This window comes from Kogia breviceps, chromosome 1 (assembly GCF_026419965.1).
Source record: "Kogia breviceps isolate mKogBre1 chromosome 1, mKogBre1 haplotype 1, whole genome shotgun sequence".
NCBI lineage: Eukaryota > Metazoa > Chordata > Mammalia > Artiodactyla > Physeteridae > Kogia > Kogia breviceps.
In genome coordinates, this window is record NC_081310.1 from 24,744,575 (window position 1) to 24,757,614 (window position 13,040).

At 52.4% G+C, this 13,040-nt stretch overlaps 1 protein-coding gene across 2 annotated transcripts; it reads right to left on the minus strand.

Moving 5' to 3' along the window:
• On the minus strand, positions 1–5,793 carry RGS16 (regulator of G protein signaling 16). Of its 2 annotated transcripts, none has more exons than XM_059069075.2 (5): positions 5,538–5,793; positions 4,526–4,636; positions 3,686–3,750; positions 3,239–3,405; positions 1–1,847 (listed from the first exon to the last, which is right to left on the minus strand). In XM_059069075.2, the coding sequence occupies exons 1-5, from the start codon at positions 5,579–5,581 to the stop codon at positions 1,641–1,643; spliced, it is 594 nt and encodes a 197-aa protein (XP_058925058.1). In that variant the 5' UTR covers positions 5,582–5,793; the 3' UTR covers positions 1–1,640. The 2 variants fall into 2 exon arrangements, with proteins under 2 accessions (XP_058925058.1, XP_066885149.1); XM_067029048.1 differs by having other exon boundaries at positions 3,686–3,747; positions 5,538–5,703.
• Positions 5,794–13,040: the final 7,247 nt, after the last annotated feature.

Sequence of the window (13,040 nt, forward strand, 5' to 3'; positions counted from 1 at the left end):
TCATATTGGGGTTTTATTTTATTTCCCAATAAAATAACATGCTGACACCGGAAAATGGGGATCGAGTACATCATTCACATCTAGAAAACCAGTTCCAGCTGTCAACAATAAATAAATATTTAAACAGGGAGGAGTTCCTGACAGGCGCTAAGAGGTTCCCAGTATGTTCAAGAGGTAGAGTCCAGTGGAGAGGGACACAGTCAGGCCGCCGGCTCCTGTTGAGATTCTCCAGTAGAGGCAAACTCAAATGACAATAAATAACAATAGCAACAACACGACAGCAGCAGTGAAAATAATGTGCCATGACCACTGTCACAAAACCAACAATAAGTTAGGCTTAAATAATTGTCTCCTGGAGGAGCTCATAGCGCAGAGAGAGCAGCGTGGATTTTCCTGGGGCACAGGGGAGCTGCCCGGTTAATTCACTTCCCCAGCCTGGGCCCGGGCAGAAGTCCCACCACGGGATGTGTGTTCAGTGACGCCCTGAGGCGACAAGCGGGTCCTGACTGCCCCCACTCCTGCTCTTCTCAGCTCCTATGGTCTGTCCAAGTTCATTGAGGTCCCTGCCTCATTTCTCCCGACACCCCAGTGAGTGTACCTCACATCCACAGGAAAGAAACACGAGGCTCCCCTTCCATCCTGGGGAACCTCTTTTTCGCTGTTCTCATACCCACAAAAATAAAAGCTGAGCTTGATTTAAAGAGGATTTTCTGGAACTGCCAAGAGATTTGTTTCCCAGGATCCTTTTCTCCCTCCTTCCACCCTGCCCGGCAAAAGAGCTGGACTAGCCGCTCACCAAGAGGCCCCATGCCCTTCTCCTGCTGGGCCCCACGTTCCACAGCAGCACGGAGCTAAGAGGGCACATCCCAGCAAGAGGTCCTCAGCGGGCCCTGCTCACAGGTGGACCCTGCTGCACACACAGGGTCGGGGCACCCGCGAGAGGCCACCGAGAGCACCACGCTTCATTTCACATGAGCAAGATGGCCTATTTTCAGGGCTCTCTGCTGATCTGGAAAGGGGCTTGAAGGCCAGTATTTGAGGTAAAAATCTCATCTGGGGCAAGCATCACACTGGTTCTCTGGCCTTGACAAGACTGCCAGGCTGGACACAGGAGTGTTGAGAAATGCAAGCTAGGGAACCCCCCGGGCAGCCCAGAGGCAGGTGAAGAGGACGGGACGGGAAGGCTGCACATCCATGGTTCCCTGTGTGCCCAGGACAGTCTGGGAATTAGGAAACCAGGACGTGTCCACCGATGCACAGGCAGAACGGCGAACCTGGTTGTCTTTCCCTCACTCATTTTCAAGTTTCCCTTTATCCACAAGTTCCCCAAAGCACCCTGGAATATCCCTTGCCCCGCTGAGAACGGCCAGAGCCGATGCTGACTCTTGCACCATCCTTCTTTCGCCCCAGAGAGCCACCCACAACCGTCCTCTTCAGCCCTTGGGCGCAGGTCCTAGAAGTGGGGCTCACGCACGGAATTCAGTCCCGCAGTGTCTGGAGGAGAGGGTGTCACCGGGTGGGCTTTTCCCTTCGCTGTCCTCTCTGGCTTTGCAGGACCCGCCCCCCGCACGGGGGGGCGGCGCCTCGGCTATGGGCGACCCAACCTCTCTGCCCGGCTGGTCCCCTCCCAGCCCGGAGGCTCAGGTATGCGAGGGCTCGGACGCGGAGGCGGAGGCGGCCGCGGCTTGGGCAGCTAGGTCCCCATAAGCTGGGGACTTCAGGAAGCGCGGGTACGAGTCCTTCTCCATCAGGGTGCGCGTCTTCCCCTGAGCCACGTCGAAGCACATGGCCGTGGGCGTCCGCAGGTTCGTCCTGGTCAGCTCCCTGGTCTCGTGGTCTATGTTCACCTGCGGGAAGGAGGGCACGTGGGTGCGTGGGCGTCAGGGCACGGGGCGGCAGAGGCAGGAGGCCAGCAGGCGCGGGAGGACGGCACGTGAGGCAGTGGAAGGTGCACTGGATTCCGAACACGGAACCGGGGGTCTCCCGAGTTGACCATCGACGGGCTTTTCAACTCTGGGCCCGTCCCCACCTCTGATCCAGTGTCTGTCCCCCAGTCTCTCAGAATGACCCGGGATATGTTGCGAATGGGTACAAATCCAACCTCTTTTCACCCATTCCACTGTAACAACCCGGGTTCAAGTCGCCATCACCTCTCTCCCAGACTAGTGCCAGCGCCTGCTACCTGGTGTCTCTCTCTTCTCCCCTTAACCCCGGGGTCTATTCTCCACCCAGCAGCAGAGCGAGCCTTTTAAAACCCAAGTCGGTTTGCTAGCAGCTCTGTTGTTTCCCGTCGCTCAGAGGAAAAGCCCAAGTGTGCAATGAGCCCACACGGCCACCTGGGCCGGCACCTGGCCACCTGCCACCTGTGTGACATCATCTCCCACTCTCTCTCCCTCACTCTCTGCTCCGCCGGGGCCCACTTGCTGGTCTGTGATGGCAACAGGCACTCTCTGGTCTTTGCACTTTCCGTTTCCCGTGTTAGAATGTTCTTTCCTCCTTTTCAGGTCTCTGTTCACACGTCACCTTATCAAACATCCCACCGCTCACTTCCCTTTATAAATCGGAAAGACCTCACATCTCCCACCCCTTCCATATCCTGCTTTGTTTTTATCAGAGCACAGATCATTCCCTTAATTGGTTATTGTCATCTTCTCCCACTGGCGTTGAGACGTTTTGTTCACTGCCATATCCTCAATGTCTATAATAGTGCCTTGCATGTAACTGATGCTCAACAAATCTTTACGGAATAAATAAAAGTGCTCAGAAAATATAATTTTGTACAGATACAAAAGCAAGGCATTACTACTCTCTCTCCACAAGGTGGCGCCATATTCTCTATCTAACACAGTGGAGGCCTGGGGGAAGGTTAAAAGGTCCACAGACCACAGACCTGAGGCAGGTCAACCAGGGGACTGAGCCAGGTTATCCTATGATGACCTGTCTCCCCAGCTGTGTAAGTGTTTTGAGCTAAAAAGGGCTTAGTTTACAGAAGTGCATATGGACAGAAGCCAAAAAACCCCTGCCAACCCCTTCGGTCCCACTGGTAAGTATGAGGGTAACAGCAGGCACGGGTGGCCCGGAGCCTGGCTTTTATAGTCTCCAGCCTCCTGTGCCAGATGAGGCCACTCTGTTTTTAAACTCTGCCCTTTCCTTGCTGGCCCCCCCACCATCCCAAATTCTCAGTGGGGAAGGAGCAGGCAGGGTCTACAGGATCCCTGGAATATGTCACGGCTCTGACCTCTTTGGGGGCTTCACTGCAGATGAATTCCTCAAAGATCCTGTGAGCCCGGGAGGCCAGCTTGGTAGCTGAATGGAGCTTCTTGAACTCCTCACAGGCCAGCCAGAACTCCAGGTTCTCCTCGCTGAACTCTGTCTTCAGGAAGGCGTGGAAGGCGGCCACTCCATCTGGGGTTGAAGGGAGAGAGGAAGAGACAGGTCAGACAGCCAGCAGGGAATAAAAGAAGAAAAGACAGCAATTGTAGTTAATGGTTCTATTTTTAGGATGTAATTTTCTCGAACAAGGACCTGCCTTTGTATTCTGAATAGAGGCTGGCACACTAGGGGATCATTATTATTATTACTACTACTACTATTTTGCCCACGCTTTCAGCATCCTCAGGCTGGCTCCACAGCACGTGGGTACACATGTGCCATGCACAGACAGACACAACAGGGTCCCACTCACTTTTACTGCTCAGCAGCAAGTCAAATGACTCTCTCCACCCCAGCACGTCTTCTGAGAAGTTTCTGCTAAAAAAAAAAAAAGGCAGGATTTTAATTTTTTTAAAAAATCAACAAACTACTGCACAGCCCAAATCCTAGCCAGAACGCTGATGGAAGTTGTATAATTCACACAGTTGTATAATTGGATAATTATTGGAGCTGATGCCTCAAACTCTTAGTTGGGGGTTCAGGAAAATAGTTGTGTTTTCTAGAGGACAGCCCAGTAACCAGAAACCAAAGCAGGGACCTTCTGGCCCTCATTAAATATCTAAGACTGTGTCTTCACTGTCCAAAATTCTTTCTGTTCCCCTGACTCACAGAGCTTGTTTTGTATACTTTCTCAAGGAAAGAAGGGTCTTATGAATAGAGATTATGTCTACCCATAACCCCAGAGCCTAACGCAGCACCTGGCACAGTTGATGGTCAGTATAAAAGGTCTACCAGGTAAAGTGCACGTCAGTGGAAGTAGTCACTAATTTAAAACCCTCCAGTGGCCTTGGACCCTGCCCTTGCCCTGGCTGCATGTGCAGTGACATCTCCAGGTGCGAGAATCTGGTAACTAGACATTCAGGCCCTCGGTATCCTCATTTGTTGGTAGACTTAGAAGCCTGGAAGCATCCACCCAGTCACCCATGAGCCAGGCAACCATAGCAGACCAGCTATGACCAGCTCCATTACAGTCTCTAGGAAGAGGTCACCAACGTCCATGTCCTAATTTCTCCTGGTATTTTCCTTCTCAGGACTCCTTTCCTAAATTTGGTTCCCTCCCTCTAGGGGCCACAGGCTGTTCAGCAGGACTTACCCCTCTTTGCTGTGTTTACTGTCCCACTCGAACTTGCCAACACTCCCAGTACCGGAGCCCAGTTCTGACTTGTGAAGAAAGATCCCCAGCCGTGTCTTGAACTCTTTGGCTCTGGAAGACAAAGCACAAGCTTGTGAGGATTCTCCATTCGCTCAGCCAGGGCAGAGAGGTTTATGAGGTCCCAGAAGAGCTCAGGTTAGCGTCACTCAAATTCCAGCCTTGGGGTCCCTGGGAACCCATAACTGTTCCCAGGGCCTCAACGTTGCCTCTCTCAGCAGTATCATGAACCCAGACACAATGAAAGCAATATTTAAGCTGTGCCTCCGTAGGTCTTATACTTTCTGGGTCTACAGTACAGCACACATGGGCTTTTTCCCACTTAAGTCACACTGATCCATCCTGTGCCTGCTGATTAGCAGAAGACAGTTCAGCACTCTCTTAGACTTGTCACAAATATTTCTGGAGCTGTGTGGAAGCTGATTTCTGCCTTCATCTTTACTTTTTCCTTCCCAGCTCCAGCAAGGACTGGAGTCGGTGAGTAGCTCCCTGGGAAGCGGGCCCATCCTTCACTGGGGGGGGGGGGGGGGTGCTGAAAAACACTTCCCTGCCTTTCCAGGGCCAGAGGAGGCCATGCCCCTAGACCTATGACTTAGAATGAAAACCAAGTGCTTAAGAAACCGGGGAAGACTCAGTTCTGCCTGGTGATGCCACCGTGGTTTTCCTGAAGCTGGGTCACCTGAGTAGAACTGCCACTTGTCAGAGGGTGGGGAATGGCCGTTAGCAGTGGTCCCTCTGTTTCCCTTTGCTTTGCCTTCTCCGTTCTCGTCGCCCATCCTTCTCTAAGACTCTAAGGGAGGCATCTGAGAACGCGGAACCAAGTTGACCTCTGCCTCTCGTCACTTGCGTCCCATTCTCCAGCCCACCCTGGTTTGCAAGCCTGCCGCCGCTGCCCTCCCTAAGGTTGGTGGGACTTGTTCTTCTTCCTCCAGGCAGCCGGACAAGCTGCTCTTACCTCTCCAGACAGGTGGTGGGGAAGGCGGCCAGAGTCCGGCACATGGCTGCGGGTGCAGGGCAGCACGTCGTGTGGAGGATGGTGACGGGCTCCAGCGGGCACCGCAGAGCGCGAGGACGCAGAGCAGCGGCGGCCAGCGCCTGTCTGCGCAGATTGGATTAACAACTGCTGGTGCGGAGCCAGCGGCTTTTATTGCCCTGGAGAGGGCGGGGCGGGGCTGAGCGCCGCCGACCAATCGGAGAGCGGTACTGAGCGCGGGCGAAGGCGCAGGAGGGGCCTGGAGCTCGACGGGGCGGGGCGCCCTGCCCGGGATGCGCCGCTACCCACGTGCAACCCTCACACCGCGGGGCTGCTCACGGGGCTAACCCCCTCCTCCTGGCGGACACCGGCGTGGGGAGGGAGAAGCGGCAGAGAAGTCACACGGAGATGAGAAGCGCACACCCGGTTTAGTAGGGGGAAAAAAAAAAAAACACCTTCTGCCGCTAGTAAAAGCAGGAAACCAACTCAGCGGTGCCAGGAGGATTGGTGTTGGGGTGCCTCCTCGGGGAGGCACGCATGGTGTCGTGCACAGCCTGAGCCTGAGTCTGTTGGGTGCTGCAGGACCGGAGCGCAGGATGCAAGCCAGGCAAAAGAGCATCATGGTTATACTGATAACTTCCATTTCCTCTGCTCCTACCCAAATGACCACGGGTCAACTAAGTAAGCCCTTTGTCATCATCACCTCCATTTTATAGATGAAGAAACTGAATCAGAACGTTAGAGAGACTTGCCCAAGATCAGAGTTAGAAATAGCAGACAAGGGGTGGGGGTGGTGGCTGGCTTTATTGAGCATCTACTATGTACTTTTTTACTAAGACTCGGGTTAAATAACTTGCTCAAAGTCACACAGTAAGTGTTTTGCCAGAAGTCAAATATGAATTTACCATGCTTTTTCACTGCCCCTCCACAGATTAGAATCCCACCACCTCCGGAACTAATGAATGACCCTGCCTTTAAGCAGTTGCTAGCTAGTTTGGCATCCTCATCTCTGAGATAAAGGTAATAAATGCCCTGCCTCTCTCCTCACTTTCCCATAAAGACATCACAGCCTCCCCACTGCCTCTCACTTCCCTCTGGGATTGCTATTAAGAGGCTGCACTTGAGGTTAAGAGTGTGCCATCTAGGGATAGATTTCTCAGTTTCAAATCTGGGCACCACCATTTACTGATGGGAGACTTTAGGCGAGTTTCTCAACCTTTCCATGCCTCCATTTCCTTGTCTCTAAAACGAAAACATGATGCGCTTATTTCATAAAGTTGTTGTGAGGACTAAAGACATTTAATTCTTAGTTTGAATTCCCCAGGAGACGGGAACCTCAGTTCCTCGGAGGCTGAGACTTGCTGGGGAGAGTTCTGGGAACTAAGAGGGTGTGAGGGAAGCAGGGTTGGGCAGAGAGAGGAAACGAATGCCTGAAGCTGGTCCCAGGGGATGCCCTGGAGTGGGACGACCCTTCTGAGCAGTCCTTTGTATCTCACATCCACGGTTCATTGGACGGCCTGATTTTTTTTTTTTTTTTTTTTTTTGCGGTACGCGGGCCTCTCACCGTTGTGGCCTCTCCCGCTGCGGAGCACAGGCTCCGGACGCGCAGGCTCAGCGGCCATGGCTCACGGGCTTGGTTGCTCTGCGGCATGTGGGATCCTCCCGGACCAGGGCACGAACCCGCGTCTCCTGCATCGGCAGGCGGACTCTCAACCACTGCGCCACCAGGGAAGCCCTGGACGGCCTGATTTTAAACGAGGCAATTCCCTCTGTCAAGGGCAACTCCCAGCAAGAGATGGCTGTGAGCCTACAGCAGCCAGCACTCTAGGGGATGAGGGCCTGGTCCCAAACGCAGATCTGGGAGACACACCACAGCACCTGTAGCCACACCTGGAAGGTGCTTTGGACAGTGCTCAGCTTATAGTCAGCGCTCAGTCAACCTTCGCTCTCAGGTTTATTTAGTAGGGTTGCAGGGGTTGCTAGACGGTAAGGAAAAGTAGCAAGTGTTTTTTGTGACTCTCGGAGTTTAGGTGTTTATTTCATGAGGGGCATCTAAGAGTTGCTATTCCTCGGCAGGGCCTGGAAGTAAGGGCCGCAAACCAGAGGCGAAGAGGTTCCACCTGACAGAGCCCAGTGAGAAGTCCCAGAAAAGCTGGTCAGGGAAGGAAAGGGGAAAAACCACAGAGGGGAAGAGGGGAGGAAGGCCCGTGAGAGAGCCGTTGAGGCACCGCTCTAGGAAAAGAGGCCCAAATCAAAACAATATGGTGTGTCTTTTGTCAGAGCAGATTCCCTTGTTAAGCCAGGGCCTGCAGAAGATGATCCAGTTAGTCCAAACCTAATGCTCTCTGGAGCCAGAGCTGAACCCTTCCAGCCTCCCGGGTGGTTAGTGGAGTACCAGGGACAGGCGAGGCAGCAGCTTGCCTTTGGCAACACCATCTTAGATGCCGCTTCCCACCTGCGCCCCGTCCCGCCCACCTTGGCTCTTGTTCTACTTTTTCTTGTTCTTCTTTTTCTACTTTTCCCACAAGTCCAGGGCTGGATTGGTGTGGGGCAGGGCAATGGACAAGGGTTGGGAGGGGGGTAACGGAAGGATGCCTTTTCGAACGTTTGCTTCTCAGCACAGCCCTTGGTCCACACGATGACGCAGCCCACCCAGCAGCATTAGCAGGCCCTTCTGCTGGAGGAGTTCGTCAGCTGGGATGAGGGTTGTTTTGTCACCTGCTGCTGTTCCTGCCCCAGTGTATATGCTTTTATTATTCAGCTGCCCAATGGGGACGTGGGTGGTGTCTGAGACAGCTTTTCTCCAAGCAATAAAGGCAAGTTTATGGACGGATTGAACCCCCGGTACTACCCTCAGTAGTACCACGTTGGAATCAGCCTGGACGTGGCCACGTGACAACAATAATAGTGACTAGGCAGGAAGCCTCCTCAAACCTTCCTGTCCTTTCTGCATTCCCTGGGAATAGGCCAGAGGAGCTTTTAAATTTCCGTTCTGCAGACAACAAAACGGCAGTGCTAAAGGCGCTTAGTTAAGTGCAATGGAGCTGAAAACAGCTGAACCCTGGGCCCAATCTCCAGATTCCTGAGCTAGTACTTTTTCATTTGACAAAGAAAGCAAAAGAGACAAAGGAATTGATGCATGGTGCTCAGATGGGCAAATCCAAGAGCACAAAGCTCCCTGCTCAAGATGAAGAGCCCTCTCCGAGCTCAACCTGCCTCCTGGTTGCCATGGTTACCTCTTCAGTTTCCAGGCAGAAACTTTTTGAAGTTCACGGTTTATCCCAAATTCTCTTCCCAGCAGGTAAATCGGTTCATGTCTACAATTGCAGTAATGACTCAACAGTTGCTGTCAATCCAGCAAGCTGAGCTCTCCTGTGAATCATACTGGCTTTGACAGAACCTGACCTCATTTTTGCCCAGCGCTCCAGTGCAGCTGGGCTCTCTTTAGTGGAGAGTATGGGGACATAGCTCTGCAGCCTGGGTCATCTGGGGTCAGCATTCAACATCCCACAATATCCCAGCCACATTGCCTTCCATCTCCTTCAGCCCCTCTGCCCCCCCAGGACCACTCTTTCCACAGAGACTGAGGTCTAGACAGGACCTTTGTCTGCTGAAAACAGAATAAATGAAACTACTTACTCGACTTTGGCACAGACGATCCCCACAGTGGTCTGGACCTTCCAAAGTCAGTCATCAATCTACTAATAAATATTTATTAAGAATTTACTATGGGGCTTCCCTGGTGGTGCAGTGGTTAAGAATCCGCCTGCCAATGCAGGGGACACGGGTTCGATCTCTGGTCCAGGAAGATCCCACACGCCGCGGAGCAAGTAAGCCCCTGCGCCACAGCTACTGAGCCGGCGCTCTGGAGCCCGCGAGCCACAACTACTGAGCCCGTGCGCCTAGAGCCCGTGCTCTGCAACAAGAGAAGCTGCCGCAATGAGAAGCCCGTGCACCGCAACCAAGAGTAGCCCCCCGCTCGTCGCAACTGGAGAAAGCCCACGTGCAGCAACGAAGACCCAACGCAAACATAAATAAATAAATAAAAGAAACATGACCCCAAAAAAGAGAATTAAAAAAAAAAAATGTACTATGTTCCCAAGTTGATGGGGAAACAACAGCTTTTAAGGCTCTTCTCTGACTGTAATGGCCTTATATTTCCTTCCAGCTGAGGAAACAGAACTACCAGAGGGGAGAGGGAGAGGTGATAAGAAATTATTGCCTGGTGTTGCAACAAGTGTCCAGGAAAGGGAGAGATCAGAGAGCGTTGGCAGTGTTTAAAAAAAAAAACAAAACAGGAGTGAGAGAGGTTTGAGCACCATGGAAGGTCAGAATATGCAGGGCATGTGGGAGGAAGCATGCCTCAGGTGGGACAAACAACTAGGAAAAGCCTGTTGTCGTTTGGGGGTACAGCAAAGATGCACCAAGATTTAGGAATTCCTTACATACAGGCAGAGGCGCTTAAGCTGGCAGTGTGCACACTTGGATGCCACTTCTAGGTTTAGAAGCACAAGAACAGCAGGGCAGCACATATCCTAAGACGTCTGCATGAGAAGGGAGAGATCTCCTCCAGCAGACGTGAAATAGACAGTCTCTGGGGGTCCCTGCTGCATCATGACAAGACCTGTAGGTATTCTCCCTTCCTGGGCAGGGGAAGTTGACAGAGTTCAGCCTGGGTGCAAGAAACGACTGTTTTCCCCCTGATTATCCTTTAGGGCATTGGGTGCAGCTCACTCTGATGGCTGTACTTCTCAGCTCTGATTTCTCCTCTTCCCTCCCCTCCTTCCCTCTGAGCAGAGTTTTGAGGGGATGGGAGGCCTGCTTCTCTCTACCCAACTGGACCAATGGACCCCTAGCCTCCAGGGAGGGCAGTGCCAGCCACTTGGGAGAGGCTGAAACTCTTCAGCAGCACCTATGGCTAGTAGGATCATGTCTGGTCTCCTCTACATGGCACCTAAGGCTCTAATCAACTGATCTCGCATCCTTCACCTCACACCCTAACACCCAGCCAACCTCAGCAGCTGCAGGTTACCCCAGGCACCATGCTGCCTGCACCAACGAGCCCTGAGCATGAGGTTCTCTAGGCCTGAAGGACCCTCCAATCTACTCATTCTACTCATTTTAAAAGATATTTTCAATAAAGTCATTTTTATATATTGAGATATAGTTTGCATGTAATGAGTGCACAGATCTTAAGTATACAGCTCAATGAGTTTTGACAAATGTAGACATCCATGTAACCGTGGCATACACCATGCCAGCTTGCTGGGTGGCATTTTAATCAAGAGCCAGTCAAGCTACGGAATACTTCTGTCACCCTAGAAAACTTCATGCTCCTTCCAGCCAACCTCCCCCCCACCCCTCATCAGAGGCCACCACTAGTCTGAGTCCTAGAACCACAGGACTCACATTAAATACTGAGTTTGTTTTCTACATATTTTTGAGGCCCGGCGCAAGTGCTCTCTCATCCCTGGAACTTGTTCCTGCCTAAGTTACCCTGAACTCAGAATTGATTCCCGATCTGTTTGCTCTGTGAGCTCCTGCAGGGCAGGGACCATTGCCTTGGTCCTCTTTTCATCTTCAGCCCCGAGCACCGTAACCACTTTGGTGTGTATTCTAGAAATGTTGGCTGGCAGGCTGGCTTCTGTTTCAACACAAATCTTAATAGCTATGAACACCAACTGTGTGCCAGGCTCTGTTCTGTGTGCTGTTTTGCCCTGAATTATCTGTCAGTTCTCACAATTACCCCATGAGGCGGGTTCTATCTTGTCCTCATTTTACATTTGAGTAAACTCTGGCAGAGATTGGTTAAGTAACTTGCCTGCGATCACACAGCTAGTGAGTGGTCAAGCTGGGTTTTGATCTCAGTCCAATTGCAGAGCCTGTGTTGCTAACACACACCACGCCAGTTGGCTGTATGGTGTTTTCTAGAGCTCAGAGCTTGCTCACTATGAGAAGAACGAAGCATAAGCTTGGGAAGCACGTTACACCTCATCCTCTGTTTTCTGTAGTTTTCTTTCCCGTATCCCCCCGACCCCGACCCCTCTTCTTTGCTCACCCCACCCCTCTGCGGCCATTCACATTTCCCACTTTCTGTCTTTGCCCTCAGCTGTGTGTCATCACCGGCTCTGGACTTGTCTGCTTCTTCTGTCTCTTGTGTATGCGATTCCCACATGTGGCTGCTGAGAGCTCCTTTCTCTGCTAAAATCCCTTGGTTAACGTCTGGGCTTTTATTATCTTTTCAGGAAAACTCAATTCCGCTGCTTTGCCGTGCCTCCCTTCCCAGCTGTACTTCCCAAGCCCTCTTTGCTCATAGGGGACCCTGGGTCCCACCTTGGAAAGAGCCCACGGTCAGCTGTCAAGGGAGGCAGAGCTCCTATTCCCAAAGCCTTTGGGATGTGTGGGCCCTGGAAACCTTTGTTCCTCTTCATCCTCCTGCTGGTAGATGGAGCCTCTGGGGTTAATGCTTTCTCCTCTGCATGCGGGCCGTGGGCCTTCGCAGGCCCTGTGCTTGGTGTTTTGTGGTCTCCGCCATGCAGGTGGGCTTGCCTGCCTGGCCGTGATGGTCTGCTTTACCCCACAACCCAACCAGACTGTCTGCCTGCCTTGAATCCTGAATTCTCCCAGTGTCCGGGGTCCCCCTGCAACATGCTGCCTCAGCTTTCACCCACATGTGCTCCCATATTGAGTCATTCCCTAAAGTATCAACGAAATCAGTGGCAATAAATGAGCCCCCCCCCCTCACCCTAATACTGCCAATTCCAAAAGAGGAGGGTTACCTAAGCGCCCTGGGTTTCTGTCTTCCTCTTTTTCACACTCCCTCCCCATCCCCTTTTTCACTTTTGTCACGAATGTCATTTTTCTGAGAGCATCTCACATCTACTCACTGAGTCTTGGAAACAAAGTTTATGAAAATCTGGGGCTTCCCTGGTGGCGCAGTGGTTGAGAGTCCGCCTGCCGATGCAGGGGACACGGGTTCGTGCCCCGGTCCGGGAAGATCCCACATGCCGCGGAGCGGCTGGGCCGGTGAGCCATGGCCACTGAGCCTGCGCGTCCGGAGCCTGTGCTCCGCAACGGGAGAGGCCACAGCGGTGAGAGGCCCGGGTACCACAAAAAAAAAAAAAAAAAAAAAAAAAAAACCCAAAGTTTATGAAAATCTGGATTGTTCTCATTTAATAATCTTCCAAGGCCCTGAGAAGCCACGTAGAACGAAAGATTAGAGGGGGCAAAAAAGTGAGGCCTGGGATTTGCAAATCACTGAAAGGTGAAGTTTACATTTCCAATTCCCTGTTCTTTCCTGGACTGAGGAGTGAAGACGTTTGGATTCCATATCTGGGACGTGAGGCAGGTATTGCCTGCCGGCTCGTGTCTCGCTCCAGGCAGGAAACACAAGCACAGCACAAGCACTGGGGGAATCTAACAGATGCCACCCCCTGGCTGGGGAGGAGAGGGGGCTTCTGACCAACTCACTCCCTCTACCATATT

Coding starts and splice junctions, on each gene's coding strand:
- RGS16 (XM_059069075.2), bottom strand. CDS start 5,581: ATGTGCCGGACTCTGGCCGCCTTCCCCACCACCTGTCTGGAGAG. Junction 4,637..5,537: donor CCCACCACCTGTCTGGAGAG/GTAAGAGCAGCT, acceptor TTTGTCTTCCAG/AGCCAAAGAGTTCAAGACAC. Junction 3,406..3,685: donor CTTGCTGCTGAGCAGTAAAA/GTGAGTGGGACC, acceptor CTTCAACCCCAG/ATGGAGTGGCCGCCTTCCAC.